Source organism: Felis catus, chromosome C2 (assembly GCF_018350175.1).
Source record: "Felis catus isolate Fca126 chromosome C2, F.catus_Fca126_mat1.0, whole genome shotgun sequence".
In the NCBI taxonomy this organism is placed as follows: domain Eukaryota; kingdom Metazoa; phylum Chordata; class Mammalia; order Carnivora; family Felidae; genus Felis; species Felis catus.
Genome location: NC_058376.1, coordinates 156,715,584 through 156,739,463, shown reverse-complemented (window position 1 = coordinate 156,739,463; position 23,880 = coordinate 156,715,584). Strand labels below are relative to the sequence as shown.

Here is a 23,880-nt window from a genome sequence, read left to right as displayed (position 1 = left end):
AGGCGCGCCTGAGTGGCTCAGTCCGTTGAGCATCTGACTTCAGTTCCTGTCACGATCTTGAGGTTTGTGAGTTCGAGCCCTGCATCAGGCTCACTGCTGTCGGCTCAGAGCCCGCTTCAGATCCTCTATCCGCCGCCCCCCCTCCCTCGCCCCGCCGCCTCTCTTTCTGCCCCTCCCCCGTTCACACTTGCACGTGCTCTCTCTCTCTCTCAAAAATGAATAAACATATAAAAAAAGTTTTAAAACTTTAATCATTTTGAAATGAAGAATGTAATCTGATCCCCCCCTTTTTTTTAAACTGGAAGCCAAAGGGGGAAAATGTGCAACAGTCAGAACCTTATATTAACACTTTGCTTCCTTTACATAAAACTTGGCACAGTACCTCCCGAAGACCTTATTTGGGTTTAGTGAGACAAGTAACATCTTAAGATCAATAACAAGGGGAGACAGAACATTGAAAACCTGATTGTCTTTGTCTTTGGCAGTATTTTTTCAATGTTGCTGTTTTAATCATACACGCCTTCCTTTATCTAAGTCAGCAAGTGGGTGTTTAATATGTTGCTCTACGTAACACCTGCTCTATCCAGCTGTGCGGTTTGCCAGCTGCCACTTCTAAACCGCACTAGCAGAGTCTTTCAGAGTCCTTGTCTAGAACCGCTAGGGTGTTAGAAGATGTGACTTCTCAAAGTTTTTCTCAGCCGGTGCTTCTGCCCTCACATCCCTGAGAGAACGGCGGTAATTGAACCAAGCGGCTCACTCTAAGGATAACAAAGGCTGAGCCTACGGAAGAAACATGTACGCTCTGCCCCACCTGATTTTGAAGCCTGCGTTTGACCACACCCCCACCTATACCAGGCACCCAAACCTCAGGAATTACAAAGAAATGTTGTCTTTGCTCCAGCGGTCCTTGTGTAAAACTTTTTTGTGACACTTCTTTTGAAAGGTGGTTCTGGATCTCATGGGGTGAATGTTACTGTATGTTTGGCAAAAAAACCTGTATTGCCCACCTTGATTACTTACTTGGTTTATGATACCTTATTTCCAGAATACTTTGGTTCATTTCCCCAAAAGCCAAATCACACTTAATTTATAAAGACTGGCTCCCAGGGAAATGTAGACAAGAGTCAGCTGTAAGCTCTGAAGGCCGACTCAAGGAGAAGGGTATAATCTTGTCAAGAGAGTCTTCAGCAGTTCAGACACAGGGAATGAAACACCTGGGATTTAAAAGTTCTGCTATATGTGAAAACAAAAATCCACATTTCCATGTATTTGTACCTCAGGTATGTAGGTGGTTATGTAATTTCTTTTTTGTTATTGTTGATGTTTCGTTTCGTATTGGTTGGAAAAATAATCACCTGATTGCTTTTGAAGTGTAGTCAGTATCCCTCAGTGACCGTCTGGTTGTCCTCTCTCATTTGCTTACCTCTGCAGGTGAAGGTTGCTATCCTTAAATACATAGAAACTCTGGCCAAGCAGATGGATCCAGGAGATTTTATAAATTCCAGTGAAACTCGCCTGGCAGTGTCTCGGGTCATCACTTGGACAACAGAACCCAAAAGTTCTGATGTTCGGAAGGTATGTTTTAACATAAGATTTAGAAGGTAAATTAGAAAAACAAGTCAGTCATTTTGGATTGCCAACAAAGGGAATTAATATTTCTGGACATTACCGGTTAGTATTGATTTATTTACTTGGTGATATGAAGACTTGTTTTTTTATCTTCTCTTTTAAATGATTTAAAATTTTATCCAGTTAATATGAGTATAGTTTTCAAACTTAGAATAAGAAACCAACTCTCATTGCCACAGTCCTCCCAACCTCTAATCTTGTAACCATTCAAAATATAGTTGACCCTTTTTGGTATCCAAAATACATAAAGAACTACAGAACTCAACATCTAAAAACAAATAATCCAATTTTCAAAATGAGCAGAAGACATGAACAGACATTTCTCTAAAGAAGACATACAGATGGCAAACAAACATGGGAAGATGCTCAACGTCACTCATTATCAAGGAAATGCAAATCAAAACCACCATGAGTTGTCACTTTACATCTGTCAGAATGGCTAAAATCAAAAACACAGGAGACAATAAGTATTGGTGGGGATGTAGAGACTGAAGAACCCTCTTGCTTGGCTGGTGGGAATGCAAATTGGTGCAGCCACTCTGGGAGACAGTATGGAGGCTCCTCAAATAATTAAAAATAGAACAACTACCCTATGACCTAGGAATTGCGCTATTAGGTATTTACCCAAAAAATACAAGAACACTAATTCAAAGGGATACATTTACCCTATGTTTATAGCAGCATTATTTACAATAGTCAAATTATGGAAGCAGCCCAAGTGTCCACCAATTGATGAATGGATAGGAGGTAGCATATACATGTACAGTGGAATATTATTCAGCCATAAAAAAAGAATGAAATCTTGCCGTTTGCAACAACGTGGATAGAGCCAGAAAATATAATGCTTCGCAAAATAAGTCAGAGAAGGGCAAATACCATATGATCCCACTCATGTGGAACTTAAGAAACAAAACAAAGGTGGAAAAAAAAGAGACAAGCCAAGAAACGCTCTTCTTTTTTTTTTTTTTTTTAAATGTTTGTTTATTTTTGAGAGAAAGAGAAAGAGCATGAGCTCTGAGAGGGGCAGAGAGAGAGGGAGACACAGAATCTGAAGCAGGCTCCAGGCTCCGAGCTGTCAGCACAGAGCCCGACATGGGGCTCAAACTCACAAACCACGAGATCATGAGCTGGAGTCAGGCGCTCAACTGACTGAGCCACCCAGGCACCCCAAACAGACTCTTAACTGTAGAAAAAAACTGAGAGGGATGGGGGAAATACAGAAGGGTGATTAAAGAGTACACGTATCATGATCAAAAAAATAAAGTGAATAAAAACAAAAAAATACAGTGCACCCTTGAACAACACAAATTTGAACTGTGCCAGTCCACTTACATGCAGATTTTTTTTATAGCGTAGTTCTGTGAATGTATTTTCTCTTCCTTATGATTTTCTTAATAACATCTTTTCTCTAGCTTATTTTATTAAAAGAATACAGTATATAATACATATAACATACAAAAGGTATGTTAATCAGCTGTTTATATTGCCATTAAGGTTTCTGGTAAACAGTAGGCTATTAGTAATTAAGTTTAGGGGGAATCAACTTATAAAAAGTGCAGAGTTGACTGCACAGGGTTGGTGTCCCTAACCGCTGCATTGTTCAAGGGTCAACTGTAGTCCAAATGTTTCCACTTGCATGCACCAGTGTATTTCAGATAAGAATTTACAGTGTTTCCTGATTTACTCATTTTGAGCATGATCTATTGATCTGTTGATAAATCTAGCCATGAGTAGCTTTCTATCTCCCTTTGTACATAAGAACTTAGCTTAACCCATACCATTCCCACATCTTTTCGTGTATCTTTCCCCATAATTTTCAGAATACGTATGAATCAGATATTGGTAATCAATGGAATCAATTTACCTTTTGACTGTGGAAGCATTCACTCCTATACCAAGTGGTCTGTTGCTTCCTTCTTTTCTTATAAGAGTTTTGTCGTGGTGTAAATAATTTGCCTTGTTTTTCAATTGCCTGGGTTTTTTTAATGTTTATCTGTTCGTATTTTCACCATCTCTGCAACATGCTTATGGCTAACATTTTCCGTGTGCTCAAAGACGTAAATTATTTATTTATTTATTCCATGGGGAGCCCCTTCTTAGACCTTTTGTTCTTCTTGCCATCTTCCTGAGACTTGTCTTCACCCATCATTTCTTGCATCCTACATGTAGCATTGCTCACTCTCATCCTTTGTGAATCATTATCTTCAATATTTACTACAAAGAAGAGCATGGAGTATACATTTTTTTGACCTTTATTTCTAATGGTGAACACTTTACCCAACAGAAGCAGAATATTACCTTCTTCTCAAATGTACATGGAACATTCTCCAGGATAAGACCACATGCTAGGTGATAAACCTCAGTAGCTTTCGTAAAAGGATGAAAATAATACAGAGAATGTTCTCTCACCACAATGGAATGAAACTAGAAATTCGTAACACAGAAGTGTGGAGGGCTCACAAATATGTGGAAATTAGGTAACTTCTAAATCGCCAGTGGATCAAAGAAGAACTCAAAAGGGAAATCAGAAAAATACAGTGAGGTGAATGCAAATGGAGACATGATCTACCAGAACTTACAGGATGCAGCCACAGCAGTGCTTAGAGGGAAATTTATAAGTGTCAATGCCTATTACAAAAAAGAAGAAAGATCTTAAATTAGAAAGCTTAACTGCCACCTATGACATGGGAAAAAGAACAAACTAACCCTAAAGTAAACAGGAAGACATAAGATTAAAGCACAAATTAACAAAATACAAAAACGATAATCAGTGACACTAAAAGCTGGTTTTTTGAAAGATCAACAAAATTGGCAAACTTTTAACTAGATTGACAAAGAAGAAAAGAGACTTACATTACTAGAATTAAAAATGAAAAACAAGTAAAGAGATTGACTTAGTAATCAAAAAAGAACCCACGGAGAGAGGCCCAGGCTCAAATGGCTTCACTGGTGAATTCCAGCAAACATTAATACCAGTTCTTTAGAAACTCTTTCAAAAAACAGAAGAAAGAACACTTTCCAACTCATTCTATGAGGGCAGTTTTACCTTGATACCAAAACCAGACAAAGATGCCACACACACACACACACACACACACACACACACACACACACACGCCTACAGGCCAGTATCTCTTACAAATATGGATGCGTTTAATCCTTGACAAAATATTAGCAAACTAAATCGTGCAACATAGAATTATACACCACGCACAAGTAAATGGGATTTATCCCGGGAATGCTGGGTTAAATTAACATCTGAAAGTATGTTAATGTAATACCCCCTGTCAGTCACAAGACCAGACATGTGATCATATGAATAGAAAAGGCATCTGGTGGTGTCCCTGGGTGGCTAGGTGGTGGCACATGGGATTCTCCATCTCATGGTTGTAAGTTTGAGCCTCATGTTGGGTGTAGAGATGACTTAAAAATAAATCTGGGAAAAAAAGAAAAAGACAACTGGCAAAACCTTAACATCCTTTCATGATTTAACCCCCCCAAAAAACAAAACCAAAAAAACCTGGTAATGGAAGAGAACTTTCTCAACCCAAGAGAGGGTACCTGCAAATATCCACAGCTAAAGTCATACTTAATGGTAAAAGACCAGATGCTTCCTCCTTGAAATTAGGAGGAAGACAGGATGTCTGCTCTTTGCATTTCTATTCACCATATACTCTACAATTCAGTATATACTATGTGTTACACTCTACTCTGGTCTAAGTGTGCAGTACCCTTATGTCTAAAAATATGTACAGCTCAGCAATTTCTATTTCTATTCAGCTGGGGGTTCTAGCTATGACGGGAAAAAATAAGAAATGAAAGGCATCCTTGGCAAGTGACATATTGGATAAAGGGTTAGTGTCCCAAAATCTATGAAGAACTTACCAAACTCAACACCCCCCAAAAAATTATCCAGGCAAGAAATGGGCAGAAGATACGAATAAACACTTTTCCAAAGAAGACATCCAGATGGCTAACAGACACATGAAAAATGCCCAACATCACTCATCATCAGGGAAATAGAAATCAAAATCACAGTGAGGTACCACCTCACACCTGTCAGAATGGCTGAAATTAACAACTCAGGAAACAACAGATGTTGGCGAGGATGTGGAGAAAGGGGAACCCTCTAGGCTCTGTTGGTGGGAATGCTAACTGGTGCAGCCACTCTGAAAAACAGTATGGAGGTTCCTCAGGAAATTAAAAATAGAACTACCCTGTGACCCAGCAATTGCATTACCAGGAATTTATCTAAAGGATACAAAAATGCTGATTTGGAGCACCTAGGTGTCTCAGTTGGTTAAGTGTCTGACTTCAGCTCAGGTCATGATCTGGTTCATGGGTCTGAGCCCCACATCAGGCTCTGTGTGACAGCTGAGAGGCTGGAGCCTGCTTCAGATTCAGTCTCCCTGTCTCTCTGCCCCTCCCCCGCTCACACTCAGTCTCTGTCTCAAAAACAAACACTAAAAAAGTACTGGTTGAAAGGGGCACCCCCAATGTTTATACCAGCACTATCAGTAATAACCAAATCACGGAAACAGCCCAAATGTCCATTGACTGTTGAATGGATACATACACACAAGCATACACATACATAAACACAATGGAGTATTACTCAGCAGTGAAAAAGAATGAAGTCTTGCCATTTGCAACAATGTGGATAAACATTGTTGCAAATGGCAACTAGAGGGTATTACCCTACATGAAATCAGAAAGCCAGATTTATGATTTCACTCATATGTGGAATTTGAGAAACTCAACAGATGAACATAGGGGAAAGGAGGGAAAAATAAGATAAAAACAGAGAAGGAGGCAAACCATAAAAGACTCTTAAATACAGAGACCAAACAGGGTTGCTGGAGGGGAGATGGGGGAGGAGGATGGGCTAAAGATCCCATCTCATGGATGGTGGGCATTAAGGAGGGCATTCTTTGGGATGAGCACTAGGTTCTACTCCTGAAGCCAAGATTACACTGTATGTTAACTAAATTGAATTTAAAGCTAAACAAACAAATAAATAAATGGCATCCAGATTGGAAAGAAAGAAGTAAAACTATTTCCATTTGCAAATGATATGATTATATGTAGAGAAAATCCTAAGGAATCACTAAAAAACTATTAAAACTAATAACCAAGTTCAGCAAGGCAGCAGGATATAAAACGCTATACAGAAATTATAGTTCTAAACGCTTGAAATGAGTAATCCAGAAATGAAACTCAGAAATCACTTTCATTTACAACTGCATTGAAAAGATTAAAATCTGTAGGAATAAATTTAACAAAAGACGTGCAAAATTTATAGTAGAAACTACAAAACAGTTTTAAGAGAAATTACGGATTTAAATAAACCAAAAAACATTCCATGTTCATGGATGAGAAGACTTTATGTTGTTAGGATGGCAATACCACCCAAAGGGATCTACAGGTGAAATGTAATCCCTATCAAAATTCCAGAAATTTGTAGAAATTTACAAGCTCTTTCCAAAATTCATGTGGAATTGCAACAGACCCATAATAACCAAAGCAATCTTGTAAAAGAACAAAGTAGGAGGACTTCACACTTCCTGATTTTAAAACCTTATATAGGCAGGCATACTTAAGAAAACTGCACATTTAGTTCCAGACCACTGCAATAAAGCCAAGTCGCATGATTATTTTCAGTTCCTAGTGTATATAAAGTTATCTTTATGCTGTGGCCTATTAAGTGTGCAAAAACATTATGTCTAAAAAAAAAAAGTACATACCTTAATTTAAAAACACTGCTAAAAAATGCTAATTATCATTTGAGATTTCAGAGCTGTAATGTTTTGGCTTGTCTCAGTGTTTACTAGTCAGGGCGGTGGTTGCTGAAGCAATGGCTGTGGCAGTTTCTTGAAATAAGGCAGAAGTTGGGGCGCCTGGGTGGCTCAGTCCGTTGAGGCCCGACTTTGGCTCAGGTCATGATCTCGCGGTCTGTGAATTCGAGCCCCGTGTCGGCCTCTGTGCTGACAGCTCAGAGCCTGGAGCCTGCTTCCGATTCTGTCTCCCTCTCTCTCTGCCCCTCCCCCGCTCATGCTCTGTCTCTCTGTCAAAAATAAACATTAAAGGGGCGCCTGGGTGGCGCAGTCGGTTAAGCGTCCGACTTCAGCCAGGTCATGATCTCGCAGTCCGTGAGTTCGAGCCCCGCGTCAGGCTCTGGGCTGATGGCTCGGAGCCTGGAGCCTGTTTCCGATTCTGTGTCTCCCTCTCTCTCTCTGCCCCTCCCCTGTTCATGCTCTGTCTCTCTCTGTCCCAAACATAAATAAACGTTGAAAAAAAAAATTAAAAAAAAAAAATAAACATTAAAAAAAATTTTTTTTGTTTTTAAAAAGGCAGAAGTGGTGGGAAACAGTATGGAGATTCCTCAGACAACTATAGAAATACTATATGATTCAATAATTTCACTACTGGTTATTACTCAAGGAAAGTGGAAATGCTAATTTGAAAAGGTCTTTTGCACCCCTGTGTTTATTGCAGCATTATTTATAATAGCCAAGATATGGAAGCAACTCAAGTGTTCTTTGATAGATGAATGGATCTATTCATCTAGTCATTTAAAAAAAAAAAAAAAAAAGGTAGAGATCTATTACTAGCCATAAAAAAAGCCAAAAAGAAGATCTTATCATTTGCAACAACATGGATGAACCTAAAGGGTCTTATGCTAAGTGAAAGAAGTCAGATTGAGAGAGAGAAATACCATGTGATTTCACTTATGTGGAATCTACAAAACAAAGCAAATGAATAAACAAAAAGCAGAAACGGACCTATAAGTATAGAGAACAAACAGTTGTCAGAGGGAAAGGGGCCGGGGGCGGCGGGGCGGGGAATGGGAAAAATGGGTAAAGGAAAATGGAAAATACCAGCTTCCAGTTACAGAGTGAATAAGTCACAGTTATAAGAGGTACCACAGAGGGAATATAATCAGGGATGTCATGACAGCATTGCTTGGCGACAAACGATAGCTACACTTGGGTGAGCATAGAATAATAGAGAAGTCAAGTCACTATGTTGTATACCTGAAACAATGTCACGTTGGGTATCAGCTACACTCAAAGTTTTAAAACTGTTGTAAAATAACTAACTCAAAATAAAACCATTAAGAATTCATGTTTAAAAAATAAGACTGTGAGGTTCCCCACATCGATCCACTCTTCCTTTTCCAACAGATTTCTCTGTAGCATGAGATGCTGTTTAATAGCATTTTACCCACAGAATTTCTTTCAAAATTGGAGTCTGTCCTGTCAAACCCTGCTGCTCCTTTATCAACTAAGTTTATGTAATATTCTAAATCCTTTGCTGTTACTTCAACAGTCTTCACATCATGCTCACCCGGAATAGCTTTCATCTCAAAAAACCACTTTCTCTGTTCATCCGTAAGAGGCATCTCCTCATCTCCCAGTTCTGTCAAGAGATTACGGCAATCTGGGCACATTTGCAGGCTGCACTTCTCTTTCCAGTTCTCTCACTGTTTCCACCACATCAGCAGTTGCGTCCTCCCCTGAAGTCCTGAATCCCTCAGAGTTATCCTTGAGGGCTGGAATCAGCTTCTTTGAAATTCCTGTTAGTGTTGATACTTTGACCTCTTCCCATGAGTCGCAAATGCTCTTAATGGCATCTAGAATGGTGAATCCTTTCCAGAAGATTTTCAATTTACTTTGCCCAGATCCATCAGAAGAATCACTATGGCAGCGGTAGCCTTACAAAATGTATTTCTGTTTCTTTTTTGTTTTTGAGAGAGAACTTGAGTGGGAGGGTCAGAGAGAGGGAGAGAGAGAGAGTCCCAAGCAGGCTTTGTGCTGCCTGTGCAGAGCCCGGGGCAGGGCTTGAACTCAGGAACCGTGAGATCGTGACCTGAGCTGGAATTGAAGTCAGACGCTTAACCGACTGAGCCGTCCAGGTGCCCTCAAAATGTATTTCTTAAGTAAGAAGACATCAAAGTCAAAATTACTTCTTGGGGCACCTGGGTGGCTCAGTCATTTAAGTGTCTAATTCTTGATTTCGGCTCAGGTCACGATCTCATGGTTCGTGAGTTTGAGCCCCACATTGGGCTCTCTGCTGTCACCACAGAACCTGCTTCAAATCCTCTGTCTCCGTCTGCCCCTTCCCTGCTCTCTCTTTCTCTCTCTTTCTCTTTCTCTCTCTCAGAAGTAAATATTAAAGAAACATATTTTTTTTTAATTAGCTTGTGATCCATGGGCTGTAGCACAGATATGGTGTTAGCAGGCATGAAACCAACGTTAATTCTTACTGCACAGCTCCATTGTAGCTCTTGGGGACCGGTGCATTGTCATGATCCATAACATTTTGAAAGGAATCTTCTTTCCTTCAATAGTTCTCAGCAGTGGCTTGAAATATTCAGGAAACCGTGTAAACAGATGAGCTGTCCTTCCGGCGTTGTTGTTTCATTCACAGAGCACAAGAAGAGTAGATTTAACACAATGCTTAAGGGTCTCAGGATTTTCACATGATGCGAGCCCTGGCCTCGACTTAAAGTCACCAGCTACGTTAGCCCTACCAAGAGAGTCACCCTGTCCTCTGAAGCCAGGCACTGATTTCTCCTCTCCAGCCGTCAAAGTCCGAGGTGGCATCTCCTTCCCGATACAAGGCTGCTCCGTCTACACTGGAAATCTGCTGTTTCGTCAGCGACCTTCAGGGATCGCCCTAGCTGGGTCCTCTGAGTAACTCTGTGGGACTCCCGTGCTGGCTGTGCTACCTTGCACCTGTCGGTTATGGAGACGGCTCCTTTCCTTCAACTTCACGAGCCAACTTCCGTGGCTTCCTCACCAATCTCGGGCTTCACGGAATTGAAGAGAGTTAGGGCCCCGCTCTGGATGAGGCTTTGGCTTAAGGGAGCGTTGTGGCTGCTCTGATCTCCTCTCCAGACCACTGAAACTAGGTCTGGATCAGCCATGAAGCTGTTCTGCTTTCTTACCATTCATGCTCAGTTTCCTTCAAGCACCTGTCCCTTGCGGTCACAAGTTGGCTGTGTGTCACAAGAGGCCTAGCTTTTGGCCTGTCTTGGCTTTTGACTTGCCTTTCTAACTTTAATCACCGCTAGCTTTGGATTTAACGTCAGACCCACGCAACGCTTTCTTTCACTTGAACACGTAGAAGCCGTTGTGGAGCTATTAACTGGCCTCATTTCAACACGGCTGTGTGTCAAGGAACAGGGAGGTCTGGGGGGAAGGAGAGAGACGGGGAGCAGCTGCTCAGTGGAGCTGTCAGAACACACACAACATGTATCGATTGCTATCGTTTGGACACAATTTGCGGTACCCCAAAAGAATTACAAAGTAACGTAAGAGATCACAGTGAAAGAGTTTGAAATGTTGCAAGGATTATCAGATGTGACACAGAGACGCAAAATGAGTAAATGCTGTTTGAAAAAGTGTGCCGGGGGGCATCTGGGTAGCTCAGTCAGTTGAATGGCCAACTCTTGATTTCAGCTAAGGTCATCATCTCATGGTTGTGAGATCGAGCCCCACATCAGGCTTCACACTGAGGCTGGAGCCTGCTTAAGATTCTCTCTCAAACATTAAATAATTTTTTTTTCCAAAAAAAGGTGGGGTGCCCCTGGGTGGCTCAGTCAGTTAAGCGTCCAACTTTGGCTCAGGTCATGATCTCATGGTTTGTGAGTTCGAGGCCCACGTTGGGCTCTGTGCTGACAGCTCGGAGCCTGGAGCCTGCTTCGGATTCTGGGTCTCCCTCTCTCTCTGCTGCTTCCCTGCTTGCTCGCTCTGTCAAAAATAAATAAACATTAAATAAAATTTAAAAAAGATTCTCTCTCACCTCTGCCCCTCTCCCCTGTTCATGCTCTCTCTCCCCCCCACCCCGCTCTCTAAAATCAAAAAAGAAAACATGTGCCGACAGACTTGTTCAACACAGAGGTTTGCCACAGAACTCCAAAATATATAAAGAGCTTATCAAACTCAACACCCAAAAAACATACAATCCAATTTAAAATAGGTAGAAGACCCGAACAGACATTTCTCCAAAGAAGACATACAGATGGTCAACAGTCATATGAAAAGATGCTCAAAATCATCATCCCGGAAATGCAAATCAAAACTGCGATGAGTTACCACTTCACATCTGCCAGAATGGCTAAAATCAGAAACACAGGAAGCAAGCGTTGGTGAGGATGTAGAGAAAAGGAACCTTCTTGTGTGGTTGGTGGGAATGCAGATTGGTGCAGCCACTGTGGAAAACAGTATAGACGTTCCTCAAGTTGAAAATGGGCCTACCGTACGATCCAGTAGTCATACTACTGGATATTTACCCAAGAAATACATGAACGCTGATTCGAAGGGATGCATATCCCCCTATGTTTATAGCAGTATTGTTTATAATAGCCAAATTATGGTAGCCGCCTAAGTATCCATCTATAGATGAATAGATAAAGAAGATGTGGTATACATACATAGTGGAATATTAGCTATAAAAAAGAATGAAATCTCGCCGTTTGCAATGACGTGGATGGAGCTAGAGAGTATAATCCTTTGCAAAATAAGTCAGAGAAAGACAAATACTATATGATTTCACTCATGTGGAATTTAAGAAACAAAACAAGTGGGGCACCTGGATGGCTTAGTGGGTTAAGCATCCAACTCTTGGTTTCGGCTCAGGTCATGATCTCATAGTTTGTGATTTTGAACCCTACATCACACTGTCAGTGTGGAGCCTGCTTGGTATTCTCTCTGTCTCCCTCTTTCTCTGCCCCTCCCCTGCATGCGTGCACATGTTCTCTCTCTCTGTCTCTCTCTGTCTCTCTCTCTCTCTCTCTCTCAAAATAAGTAAACTTAAAAAAAAAGCAGCAGCAGCAAAGGGAAAAAAAAGAAGAGAGACACCCAGAAACAAATGTAACTGTCGAGAACAAACTGAAGGTTACCAGAGGGGAGATTGGTGGGGAGATTCAATAGGTGATGGAGCCCCCTTCTGATGAAGACGGGGTGGTGTGCGGAATTGTTGAATTACTGTATTATACACCTGAAACTGATACCACTGTTATGCTGACTAACGGTAAAAACTTTAAAAACAGGAGGGGAGTCACCTGGCTGGCTCAGTCAGTGGAGCGTAGGACTCGATCTCAGGGTTGTGAGTTTAAGTCCCACGTTGGGTGTGGAGATTACTTAAAAATCAAATCTTTAAAAAAATAAGAAGACAGAAATGGGATACAGTACTCTAATAAAGACCTGGTTTATGCTGTGAAAGAAGTAAGTTAATTAATTAAAATCTCAGGCCACTATGGTGTCTCAGTTAAGCTTCGACTCTTGATCTCGGCTCAGGTCAGTTCATGAGATCGGCCCCATGTCAGGCTCTACACTGATGGCGTGGAACCTGCTTGGGATTCTCTTTTTCCCTCTCTCTCTCTGCCTTTCCCCCACCCCTCAAAATAAACATTTTAAAAAGTATCTAGTAAAAAAAAAAATGTGATACTACAATATAAACTAATGAAAACGGGCTTTATCAAAATATACTCACAAACTATTGCATTTTAAATCATGCAACTTAAACCCATATTACTTAATGCAGAAATAGAGAAATAGTTGATAGAACATGGAGGATCAAAGACACTTAGGTTTATTTAGGAGGTTAACTCACAATAAGGGTGTCACTTGGAGTCACGAGGAAAGGATACGCTGACCGGGAAGTGGTTTTGGAACAGCTGGGTTCTCTGTCTCTGGGAGGAAAGAAAGCTGAGTCTCATACAGCAGAATAAACCCTAGATGGAATAAAGTGTACCTTAACAATCAATTCACTGGCTCAAATAAACGAGGTAGTTTTAATATTTTCCAAAAGAGACCATAAAGTTTTGCTTCAAAATACACGCAGTTTCATTTAAGCACTGTGTTCGAGTGCATACCCACACAATGGTGTTTTGTCGTTTTCAGAAGAATGGGCTTACGTCACAGCTGTGGTTTTATTAATCTTCCCTTCGGCTGCGTCTAATAGCCCTCTGCCGATCTCTTCGTGTATTCAACTCCGTCACCTTCCAAGGCTGTGTTGTGCGGTCTGCCGTTGCACCAGTGGAACAGAATGTAACCATTCCACTAGTGTTGCATATTCAGATGTCGTAAACTTAGGACACTAAGTTTTCTAAGACTGGGATCTGAACACGCCCAGAATCAGATGCACACATTTCCCTCTGAGTCGTGATTGTGAACTATGTGGGTTTCTTTCTCCTCTCATTAAGTTTCTTTGAAATCTGAATTTCAAAGTTTGGTTTTCAGTAACTCAGTTTTTTTTTTCTAATGTTTTCATTTATATTTTGGGACAGAGAGAGACAGAGCATGAGCAGGGGAGGGGCAGAGAGAGAGGGAGACACAGAATCCAAAGCAGGCTCCAGGCTCTGAGCTGTCAGCAAAAGAGCCCGATGCAGGGCTCGAACCCATGAACCGTGAGATCATGACCGGAGCCGAAGTCGGACGCCCAACTGACTGAGCCACCCAGGCGCCCTTCAGTTGGTTACTTTAAAAGAAGAAAGTAAATTTATAAGTTTTCTTAACCGATCTGAGTAAGCTTTGTTTTGTTCCCATTTCCACCCAAATGTTAGACTAGTTTTTCACTTATATAATGAAAAGTAAGAAGTTGCTCTGGATGAGCTTTGTATAGCTTAGGGATATACAGGTTTCCCCTGCTATCCTAAAGTAGACTGTTGCGTGAAACCTTTCATACACCAAAATGTGTAAAGCAAAGAAGCAGTCCCATTAATTTCCACGGAAAAACTTTTGAGAGTTCCCTCTTCGTCTTTTCTGACACCTTGGGATGCAGCTTGCTAACAGACACACAGCACAAATCGAGATAAAGCACACACGACACAACACAGTTCAACAAAGCGATGCTGGCTTAATGCTGAGATGCTGAGTATAGTTCCTGGGGAAGGAGCTTGGTGACACCCTTCTCACTGCTTGGAGTACAGGCTCAGTGCAAAACAAATGTTGAATGTATTTTGGCTTTTTGCCTTTATTTATAAAAGTGAGGGTCTTTGTTTTCCTTTTGGTTAGGGAAAGCAGGTCCTGTGGTAGGTCTTTCATAAAAGTCTAGTGGTACAGCGGGAATTTTTGAAGGGTATGGGATACCCATACTTAGGTATTTCCATCCGTCTTTTTGTAGGTTTTTATTAGGAAAACTGAAGTGGTATATCTTGGTAGAATAACCCTGGAAAGGAAACGGTCTTGGGGCACCTGGGTGGCTCAGTCGGTTAAGCGTTCGACTCCTGGTTTCAGCTCGGGTCATGATCTCGTAGTTTGTGAGATCAAGCCCCATATCAGGTCTGTGCTGACGATGCAGAGCCTGCTTGACCTTCTCTCTGTGCCTGCCCCTGCCTCTCCCTCCCTCCGTCTCTATCTCAAAATACTTTTTTTTTTTTTAACTTAAAAAAATAACCCCAGAGACCGGTTAACTGCTGCCATTGAGTGCCAGGTTATATTTTTGACAATTTTTGTCTTCCCTTCTTACCCTCAAAAAAAAAATAAATGATGTGGCACCTGGGTGGCTCAGTCGGTTAAGTATCCAACTCTTGGTAATGGCTCGGGTCGTCATCTCTCAGTCGTGGGATCGAGCCCCATGTCAGGCTCTGTGCTGACAGTGTAGAGCCTGCTTGGGCTTCTTCTGTCTCTCCTTTTCTCTCCGCGCCTCCCCGGCTCGTGCGTGCTCGCTTTCTGTCTCTCGCAAATAAATATTTTTTTATTCTCCCCGCAACAAAATCTGAAAGTATGTAAAGGCAACTTATGTTTCTGTGGGAAAGATGGCCTTGTGCTATTGAACAGAAATGTTGACTGAAGAAAATTGTCTCCTTTGAGTTACCAAAATACACTCATCTACTTCTTAAATGTCTTCGTTTTACAGGCAGCGCAGTCCGTGCTGATTTCCCTATTTGAACTCAATACTCCAGAGTTTACAATGTTATTAGGAGCTTTACCAAAAACTTTTCAGGATGGTGCTACCAAGCTTCTTCATAATCACCTTCGAAACACTGGCAATGGAACCCAGGTACCTTTCAGTTCTTCTCTCGGCTACCCTGTGATATGATGGCTGGTTGGTGTCACAGTAGTTGCTTGCTTTTACACGAAGTAAACTTTTGATCCTAGTATATAATTTTTGCATCTGTACTGGGCAGCATTCCCTAAGCAGAATTAAATCTTGTCCTGGAAAGAGTACCGTCCTTAGGCTTAGCATGTTTCTATCCACTAGGTTGGTGGTGAACATGGCCAGGACACGAACAGGAAAGTAAAACGCGAGCAGAACTCCGATGAGGGCGGCGGCTCTGCAGGCCGTTGGAATTAGGACGTGCTCTTTAGACAAATGGGTCCTTGTTGGAGGGCTAGAAGGGGTGACTTGATTGACAAATAACATCTGAAGAAGCTGGGGCTTTGGAAGGGGTGTTCCAAAACCTGTTCACAGGATTGTGGGCCCGTACTTGCTTGAAGGTACAAACTTTGGTTTTGGGAAAGTAAGGTCTGAATAAATGAAACATTACAGTGTTTTATAGACCTTAAATGGCAAGCATCGTTTACATAATATGCCTAAAGAACTGAACTTAGGTTTTTTAAAAGGCCAGACCTTGTACTGTGGATGAAGGAGAAATTATATGCATTTATAGCAGGCTTAAGGTAAAGTCTGAGAGTTAAAAATAATCAGAAAGATGTCTTGGGACTAAAGCTAGTTATCTTTTTAAAAGGAGAAGGAATCGTTTAATTATATCTTAACAGGCAGGCAAATTAATAATATGAATTTTACTTCTTTTTACTTCTGTTTATTTTGAGAGAGCATGAGCAGAGAAGGGCATAGAGAGAAGGAGAGAATCCCAAGCAGGCTCTGAGCCTCAATCTCACAAGCCATGAGATCATGACCTGAGCCAAAATCAAGAGTCAGACACGTAACCGACTGAGCCACCCAGGCACCCCAGGATGGGGAGCTAATTTAAAATTGTTAGTTTGGGGGGCACCTGGGTGGCTCAGTAGGTTAAGCGTCTCTCTCTCTCTCTCTTTTTTTTTAACGTGTATTTATTTTTAAGAGACAGAGAGTGCGAGCAGGGGAGGAGCAGAGAGAGAGACACAGAATCCGAAGCAGGCTCCAAGCTCCGAGCTGTCAGCACAGAGCCCGATGCGAGGCTCGAACTCACAGACCGTGAGATCATGACCTGAGGCGAACAAAGTCTGACGCTTAACCGACTGAGCCACCCAGGTGCCCCAGGCATCTGACTCTTGATTTCGGCTCAGGTCGTGGTCTCATGGTTCATGAGATTAAACCCCACATTGGCTCTGTGCTGACAGTACAGAACCTGCTTGGGATTCTCTCTCTCTCTCTCTCTCTCCCTCTCTCTCTCTTTCTCTGTCCCTCCCCCGCTCACATGCACGCTCACTCTCTCTCTCAAAATAAATAAACTGTTGTTTAAAAACAAAATTGTTTTTAAAAAACAAATTGTTAATTTGGGGTCCAATGAATCTTTGAGGAGGAAGATGTTGATGATATTTGAGGGTAGGAAGTGGGTAAGGAAAACAAGAGAAGACTAAAGAGTTAGATTTCCAAGTAGGGGGAAAGTTTTTCCCTACAGAAAGCAGAGATAAGGACATGAATATTTAAAATACTGACCTGCAAATACAGCTCTTTCATACTGTTCAACTTCTTGATTGCATGGCTTCCTTAAGAGCCTTTTAGTTGAGCTTACCTGTCATGTGTTAATATTTACTTGACTCCCCCCATCAGGGTCCCATGGGGAGTCCTTTGACAAGGCCAACAGCACGTTCACCAGCCAACTGGTCCAGTCCTCTTACTTCTCCTACCAACACATCACAGAATACTTTATCTCCAAGGTAACAAAAGAGTTCTTTTCCATCATGGCTTGTGTTTGCAGATTCCCACTCTTAGACAACGGACATTGATATAATTCCAGTTGATTTCCACTTGGCTTCAAAGGTCTTGACATGTAGAAATGTGGCAGATTAAAAAAATGTTTAAGTTTATTCCCAAAGTAAGCCTTAAGTGAAAATAACGCATAGGATATCAAATTGTTTGGTAAGTGCAAAGGACACTTACTTTTGTAAATTACTGCTTGCTGCGTTAAATGGCATAGTTATGTTTCTCAAATGTGCTTATAGACCAAAGCATAAAAATAGTGAAGAATGGGGAAAGGCTAAATATGAAATAGCATTATGACTGTGTCTTCGGAAAAAAATGTGACTATGAGATTGGGCCTTAATACAAAATATAAGCTGTGTAAACTTTTCACACACTTGTGAAGTTCAAGCATAGGCTGTATTTCAGATGAAGTTCTTGACTCATTAATGGACTAACATTTTTTCCCTTTTCCTAGCTTTTAAAAACATTTGCATAGCAGTCCATTTTTATTAATGTAGTTACTAATTTTATTATTAGCCATGTATCATAGCATGCTTCATCATATTCATTACGTTTATAGAATACTTCAGCATCTGAGGAAGAAAAATACATTGCAGACTTAACATCTAGCCTAGTTATTCCTTGTCACACATATGTGACGATCTGATGGCTGAATTCCAGCTTCAGTTGAGTTTTAGAATCTAATTATAGAATTGTACTATAAACATATGTTCAGTAGTGAAACTTCTCTGCCTTCTGTAAATTTGTGTATAATACCTTTATCTTGTCTTCAAGTTGTGCCATTATTGTAAACAAATCACAGGAGTTAGCAAACTTTCTGTAAAGGGCCGCATGGTACGTATTTTAGGCCTTGTTACCTGTACCCAGTTCTGCTGGTGCAGCGTAAAGGCGGCCGTAGAGGAGGCCGGAGTAAATAAGTGTTGCGGGTACTGATACCCGATACAATTTTATTTGCGGACCTTGAAAGAAGAATTTTATGTAACGTGAAATTTTATTTCACGTGTCATGAATTGTTACTTTGACTTTTCTCCCAAGTGTTTAAAGAAGTAAACATTTTTAGATTTCACGGGTCATGGTTTGCTGACCTCTGGTTAATCAGAACATTTTTGAAGGTGAAAGACAAACCAGTTGTTAAGGGCTATGCGTTCACAGTCCTCGTAAGCTGCCCTTAGTGGATGGACCAGGGGACATGTGCCTTCACCGTTGACAGTTGTCAGGTTTGATTTGGTTTTGCTAATTGTGCTTCGGGGAGTGTACATTCTCATCCTGTTGTTAGAAATACCCTACCTAATCTCAAATGTGTTGTGTGTTTTAAAACGACACCCAAATAACAATTAGTCGTCTTTTTCATAGTGCATTTGATTATGACACAGAAAATATGAACTCTGAAGATATTTATAGCTCTCTTAGAGGTGTCACTGAAGCAATTCAGAATTTCAGCTTCCGTAGTCAAGAAGATATGAATGAGCCGTTGAAAAGAGATTCTAAAAAAGATGATGGTGATTCTGTGAGTATTTGAACATTCTTACGGTGCAGACTTGTTCATTAAGAGATTTTTCCTGGGTTGTGTTTTTTTTTTTTTTTTAACTTTCTGTCGTCTTCAGATGTCACTTTTTAGGGGTCACTCTGTAAGCGTTCAATGAGTACCTGCCACACATTGGGCACCATGCTGGGTCTTAGATTTTACAAGGCAAAGTCGCTGCCCTCAAGTTCCTTATGAATTTTCTCATAGAGATGAGTACTATTGAGTTTTAGGTTAGAACATAAAATGAATCTGGTTTTTTTAACGTTTGTTTATTTTGAGAGAGAGAGACCATGAACACACACAAGCAGGCTAGCAGAGAGAGAAAGAGAATCCCCAGCAGGCTCCACAGCCTGCTCTGTCCGCGCAGAGCCCCGCGTGTGGAGAGATCTCACCAGTCATGAGATCCTGGTCTGAGCCGAAATCAGGACTTGGACGCTTAACCAGCTGAGCCACCCAGGCTCCCCAAAGTGAATCTGTTTGAGATTAATCGGTCAGGGAAGGCCTCTCTCAGTAGGTGATTTTTCCACCGAGACCTCAATGGAGCCGTACAAGATCTGGGAGAGGAGAATCCCATAGAAGAAGTGGCAAGTCTAAAGACATGTAGATGAGAGCAAGTTGTGCCTAGTCGGGAACCAGGACGAGAGGCAGTGTTGTTGGATCGTTGTGAGAGGGTTGGGGGGTGGAACGAGGGCCGGATCACATGGGTCTCGTAAGACCTAATGTGTTTCGGTTTTTCTTTCCCCCTTAGTGCAGTGGTGGAGATTTGTGTCATCGGTTTGTGTGGCTCCAGTGAAGAATGTTATGACCCATTTTTCTGACATTGGTGAATACTGCTCAGTTTGTTCATACAAAGAGTAGTTGTTTGGGGCGAGGGAAGGGAAAAAAAAAGAGTAGTTGTCTTTTACCCTGCTGCTGCTGCTGCTTAGACTTCTCTCAGAACAAGCCATCCCGTCATTTCCTATGGAATCTGTGGTTTCTCAGCGTTTGCAGATTTGGGGGGCACGGCAGTTCTTCAGCACATCTCGAAAGGGCTCTCTCCTCTGCCTTCCCGCTGTTGTTTTTCTCCCTGTGCCTATCGGGCCAGAGCCGGCTCACCGCTCATGTTTGAGGTTCCCCACCCCAAAAGCAATAACGGTTTGGTAAGAATCACTGCTGAGACTTTTTTTCCTCAGAGATCGCAGGGTGCGGGGTGGGGAGCTCACACGGGATTCTGGCCGAAGGAACTTCAAATCCCGCTTCCTGGCAGATACCCAGTAGTCAGATGATATTATCACGTCTAAAGCTCAGTGTTTGTGTTAGGAAGATGAGGCGACGACATTGTACTCTGAAAGGTGTTGTCAGGGTCAGAAGTGATACGAGTCTGTCCGGCCCAACTTCCCTCTGGAGCTCACGTGCCTCCAGCCCGCTTCCTGCCGCACCTGCAGTCTCGTCCACGAAGCTGCTCCTCTGTGTCGCGGTTGGTAGCACTAGTCACTTAGCCAAAAGCCTGGGACCGGAGAGTGGTCCTCACCGCGCCTCTTTCTCATCCTGCACACTCGCTCTGTCGTCCCGTTTTCAGAATGGATCCAAACTCCGTCCACTTCCGTCACTGCCACTCTGGCTCCAGCCGGCCTCACCATCAGTCCTCTCTCCCCTGGGCTGTTAAAATGGGCACCTAACCGGCCTCCTCGATTTTGCCGGTGACCCCCTGTCGTGTCTTGGCACACCTCCGCTTGTAACCCTGTGGGACGTCCCAGAATAAAAGCCAGCGTCTCCCCAGCAGGCTTTTCTTCCCTGTCACTTCTCTGGCCTCGTCTCCTCCCACTTTGCTCCAGCCACACTGGCTTCCTGGCTGTCCCTTGAACTTCCCGGGCGTGCTCGTGCCTCCGGGCCTTTGTCTGGGCTGTTCCCTCTGTCTTAAACCTGCTTCCTGGCTGATTTCCTTCAAGTCTTGGTTCGCACGGCCTACTCCGACCACCCTAGCTGGTCTGCACTTGCCTCCCTCCCACCGCAACACTCACGGTCCCTTTAACACAGCACCACCTCCCGCACGCGAATCATCTTCCACCATTGTGTCTAGTTAGTTTTGTACCGTCTGTCCCCCAACTAGAATGTAGACTCCGTGGAGGTGGACAGCATTCTCTTTTGTTCGTTAATATATCCCCCCTGCCAAGAATGAAGCCTGGCACACAGTAGGTGCACGGTGAATGTTTGAAGAATATTAGTAAAGCACCTGAGTAATGGCTTAGCACATAGTTGCTGAGTAGACGGTGGTGATGGTGATCTGGTGGTAGTAATGAGTTTCATACTAGTATTAGAATCAGTGTTAGTATCGATGTTTTGTGATAAAAGTATGTTCATGCGCTCCAACTCCATCAGGCATCCTTTCAAAAGTTACAAGCCTTGAGGCCTTTGGTAGAAGTGTTTTATTATTTTTTAATGTGTTACTATTCATTTTTGAGAGACAGAACAAGAGGGGAGGGGCAGAGAGAGAGAGGGAGACACAGAATCCGAAGCAGGCTCCAGGCTCCGAGCGGTCAGCACAGAGCCCGACACAGAGCACGGGGCTCGAAGCCATGAACCGTGAGATCATGACCTGAGCAGAAGTGGGACGCTTAACTGACTGAGCCACCCAGACAACCCCCTCCCTTTTTTTTCCTTTTTTGAGAGAGAGACACAGAGAGAGGGTGCACGTGCGAGAGGGAGAGAGCAGGGAAGGGGGAGGGAGAGAGAGAATCCCAAGCAGACTGCATGCCCAGCAGGGAGCCTGACGGAGGGCTGAGTCTCAGGAACTGTGAGATCATGACCTGAGCCGAAATGAAGAGTCGGCCGCTTAACGAACTGAGCCACCCCGGCAACCCCAAAATTTGATTCTTTTATACTTTGTTGACATCCTGTCCTTGTGTGATTTACTGCCTTAACAATGGAATCTGGCAGCTTGTAGTTCCGTGTTGGTAGTGAGAGTCCTTTTATGTCTTTAACTGGCATAGAGAGCTGTAATTGCCTGCGTGTTGTTTGGTCAAGCCCTTAGCGAGGGAACTGCAGGAGTCATTGGAAACAACATTCTTTTATGGTTCTTATTTGCTCTCACAGCTGCGGGTTTTGGTTTTTTTGTTTCTGTTTTACATCTTTACGATAAGCTTTGACATTTTGAATGTAAGTTTTAACTCCTCATGTTGGTTCCTTTGAAGCAACAGAGAAACATCTTTTTTAGAATTTCAAAGAGATATTTGAAAGTGAGTTAATTTTCTGCGCCTTCCCCTTCCCATTAATAGATGTGTGGCGGTCCCGGGATGCCTGACCCAAGGGCAGGAGGCGATGCTACCGACTCAAGCCAAACCTCCCTTGATAATAAAGCTTCGTTGCTCCAGTCGATGCCTGCTCATTCCTCCCCACGCTCGCGAGACTATAATCCATATAACTATTCAGATAGCATCAGTCCCTTCAATAAGTCTGCCCTCAAGGAAGCCATGTTTGACGACGACGCCGACCAGTTTCCTGACGGTAGGTCGTGGGTCACGTTTGGTCACCTGTGCTTTCGGGGGCTGGTAATCAGTGGAGCAGGAGAAATACCGTAACTCCCTAAGAAGTAAGGAGCTTCGGAATGGAGAGGTGTTCCCCCATCTTCCAGGAGCTCCTTTCTGGTGCTTTGGTAGTTTTCTGCCCCAGAGTGAGAAACAGGGTAACCCTGACATCATCCTCAAAAACCAGGAAAACCATACTGACCGCCCAGAAACAAGTGAAGTCCGCCTGCGGCTTAAATTTAGTTTATCTCTAGACGCCGTTCAGCCGTTAATTTTTAGACCAGCGTGACAAAACCTTTGAAGAACTACTCATTCTTTGTAAGGGCCCTTTAATAAAGTGTGAAATCATAAACTCTCATAAGATGCGTTCACGACCAAGTGTGGACAAAGTCACCATTAGAATTTGAAGTCAGCTTAGGACCAACTCCAACACTTTCAGCAGCTTGGACCGAGGGCGTAGGACTGAGTTCCAACATTGACTCCGCTGCCCGGCCTGGTGCTTGGTTGACTGTTCCTCAGCGTCCCTTCTGAAGGAGGATGGATACGTACTACCTATCTGCCCTTCCAGCCACACTTTGCAGTTAGGTTCGAGTAAGATGTACAGAGACAAAGTACAAAACACTGCATATGGCTTAGGTATTTTTCGTAAGAAGGAACTACATTTTTCTCTGCAAATTTATATAAGTCATTAATTTTTTACTGAAGATTCAAGTAATGTAAAATAATAGATAACTGTATGTGGGTGAATTTGAAAATCCCCCCCCTTAACATTCGTATGATACTACGCTCGGGTAGTTTCTGGTTTTCCTTTGTTCCCCCAGTGTTGCTGTCAGTGAACATGTTTCTGCGTAAGCTTTTATGCACCTATGTAAGTTAATTTACTCTGAGAGATTTCTAGAGATAGAACTGCTTAATAAAGGGATATCTAAGTTGAAGTTTTGAGAGTTACTACCCACTTACTGACTCAGAATACTTGGCCAGTTGAGGTGTAGTGCTGATTGCCTCACCAGCACAGAATACTCAAATCTTTTAAAATTTTGTCACCATGATATAAAATAGGTCATCCCAATGATAGCATTTCCTTAATCACTAGAAAGATTGAGAAGTTAGAGATCAGCAATCTTTTCTTAATTTTTATAATTTGGTAACTGGAAAAATATCTTCATTTTTATTTCTTTGATTACCAACCAGGTTGATGAATCATGTTTTTACCAATATGTCACGTTAAGAGTCTTAATGTATCGGGGTGCCTGGGCAGCTCAGTTGGTTAAGCACCCGACTTTGGCTCCGGTCATGATCTTGTGGTTCATGGGTTTGAGCCCCACATCGGGCTCTGAGCTGGCA

The 23,880-nt window shown here is 42.4% G+C and overlaps 1 protein-coding gene and 1 long non-coding RNA gene across 42 annotated transcripts in view; one reads left to right on the top strand and one right to left on the bottom strand.

Annotated features, from left to right (window-relative positions):
• CLASP2 (cytoplasmic linker associated protein 2) overlaps window positions 1–23,880 on the top strand; it is a 179,385-nt gene that overhangs the window by 139,336 nt on the left and 16,169 nt on the right. For all 41 annotated transcript variants that reach the window (XM_023260798.2, XM_045037927.1, XM_045037930.1 and 38 more), the window contains 5 exons: window positions 1,432–1,575; window positions 15,496–15,639; window positions 17,356–17,462; window positions 18,862–19,015; window positions 22,288–22,516. In XM_023260798.2, the coding sequence (XP_023116566.2) occupies window positions 1,432–1,575; window positions 15,496–15,639; window positions 17,356–17,462; window positions 18,862–19,015; window positions 22,288–22,516 (778 nt within the window). The remainder of the gene's footprint in view (window positions 1–1,431; window positions 1,576–15,495; window positions 15,640–17,355; window positions 17,463–18,861; window positions 19,016–22,287; window positions 22,517–23,880) is intronic.
• On the bottom strand, window positions 13,205–17,429 carry LOC123380199. The gene is made up of 2 exons (XR_006585717.1): window positions 17,318–17,429; window positions 13,205–13,327 (listed from the first exon to the last, which is right to left on the bottom strand). It is a non-coding gene; the product is annotated as an uncharacterized LOC123380199 (long non-coding RNA).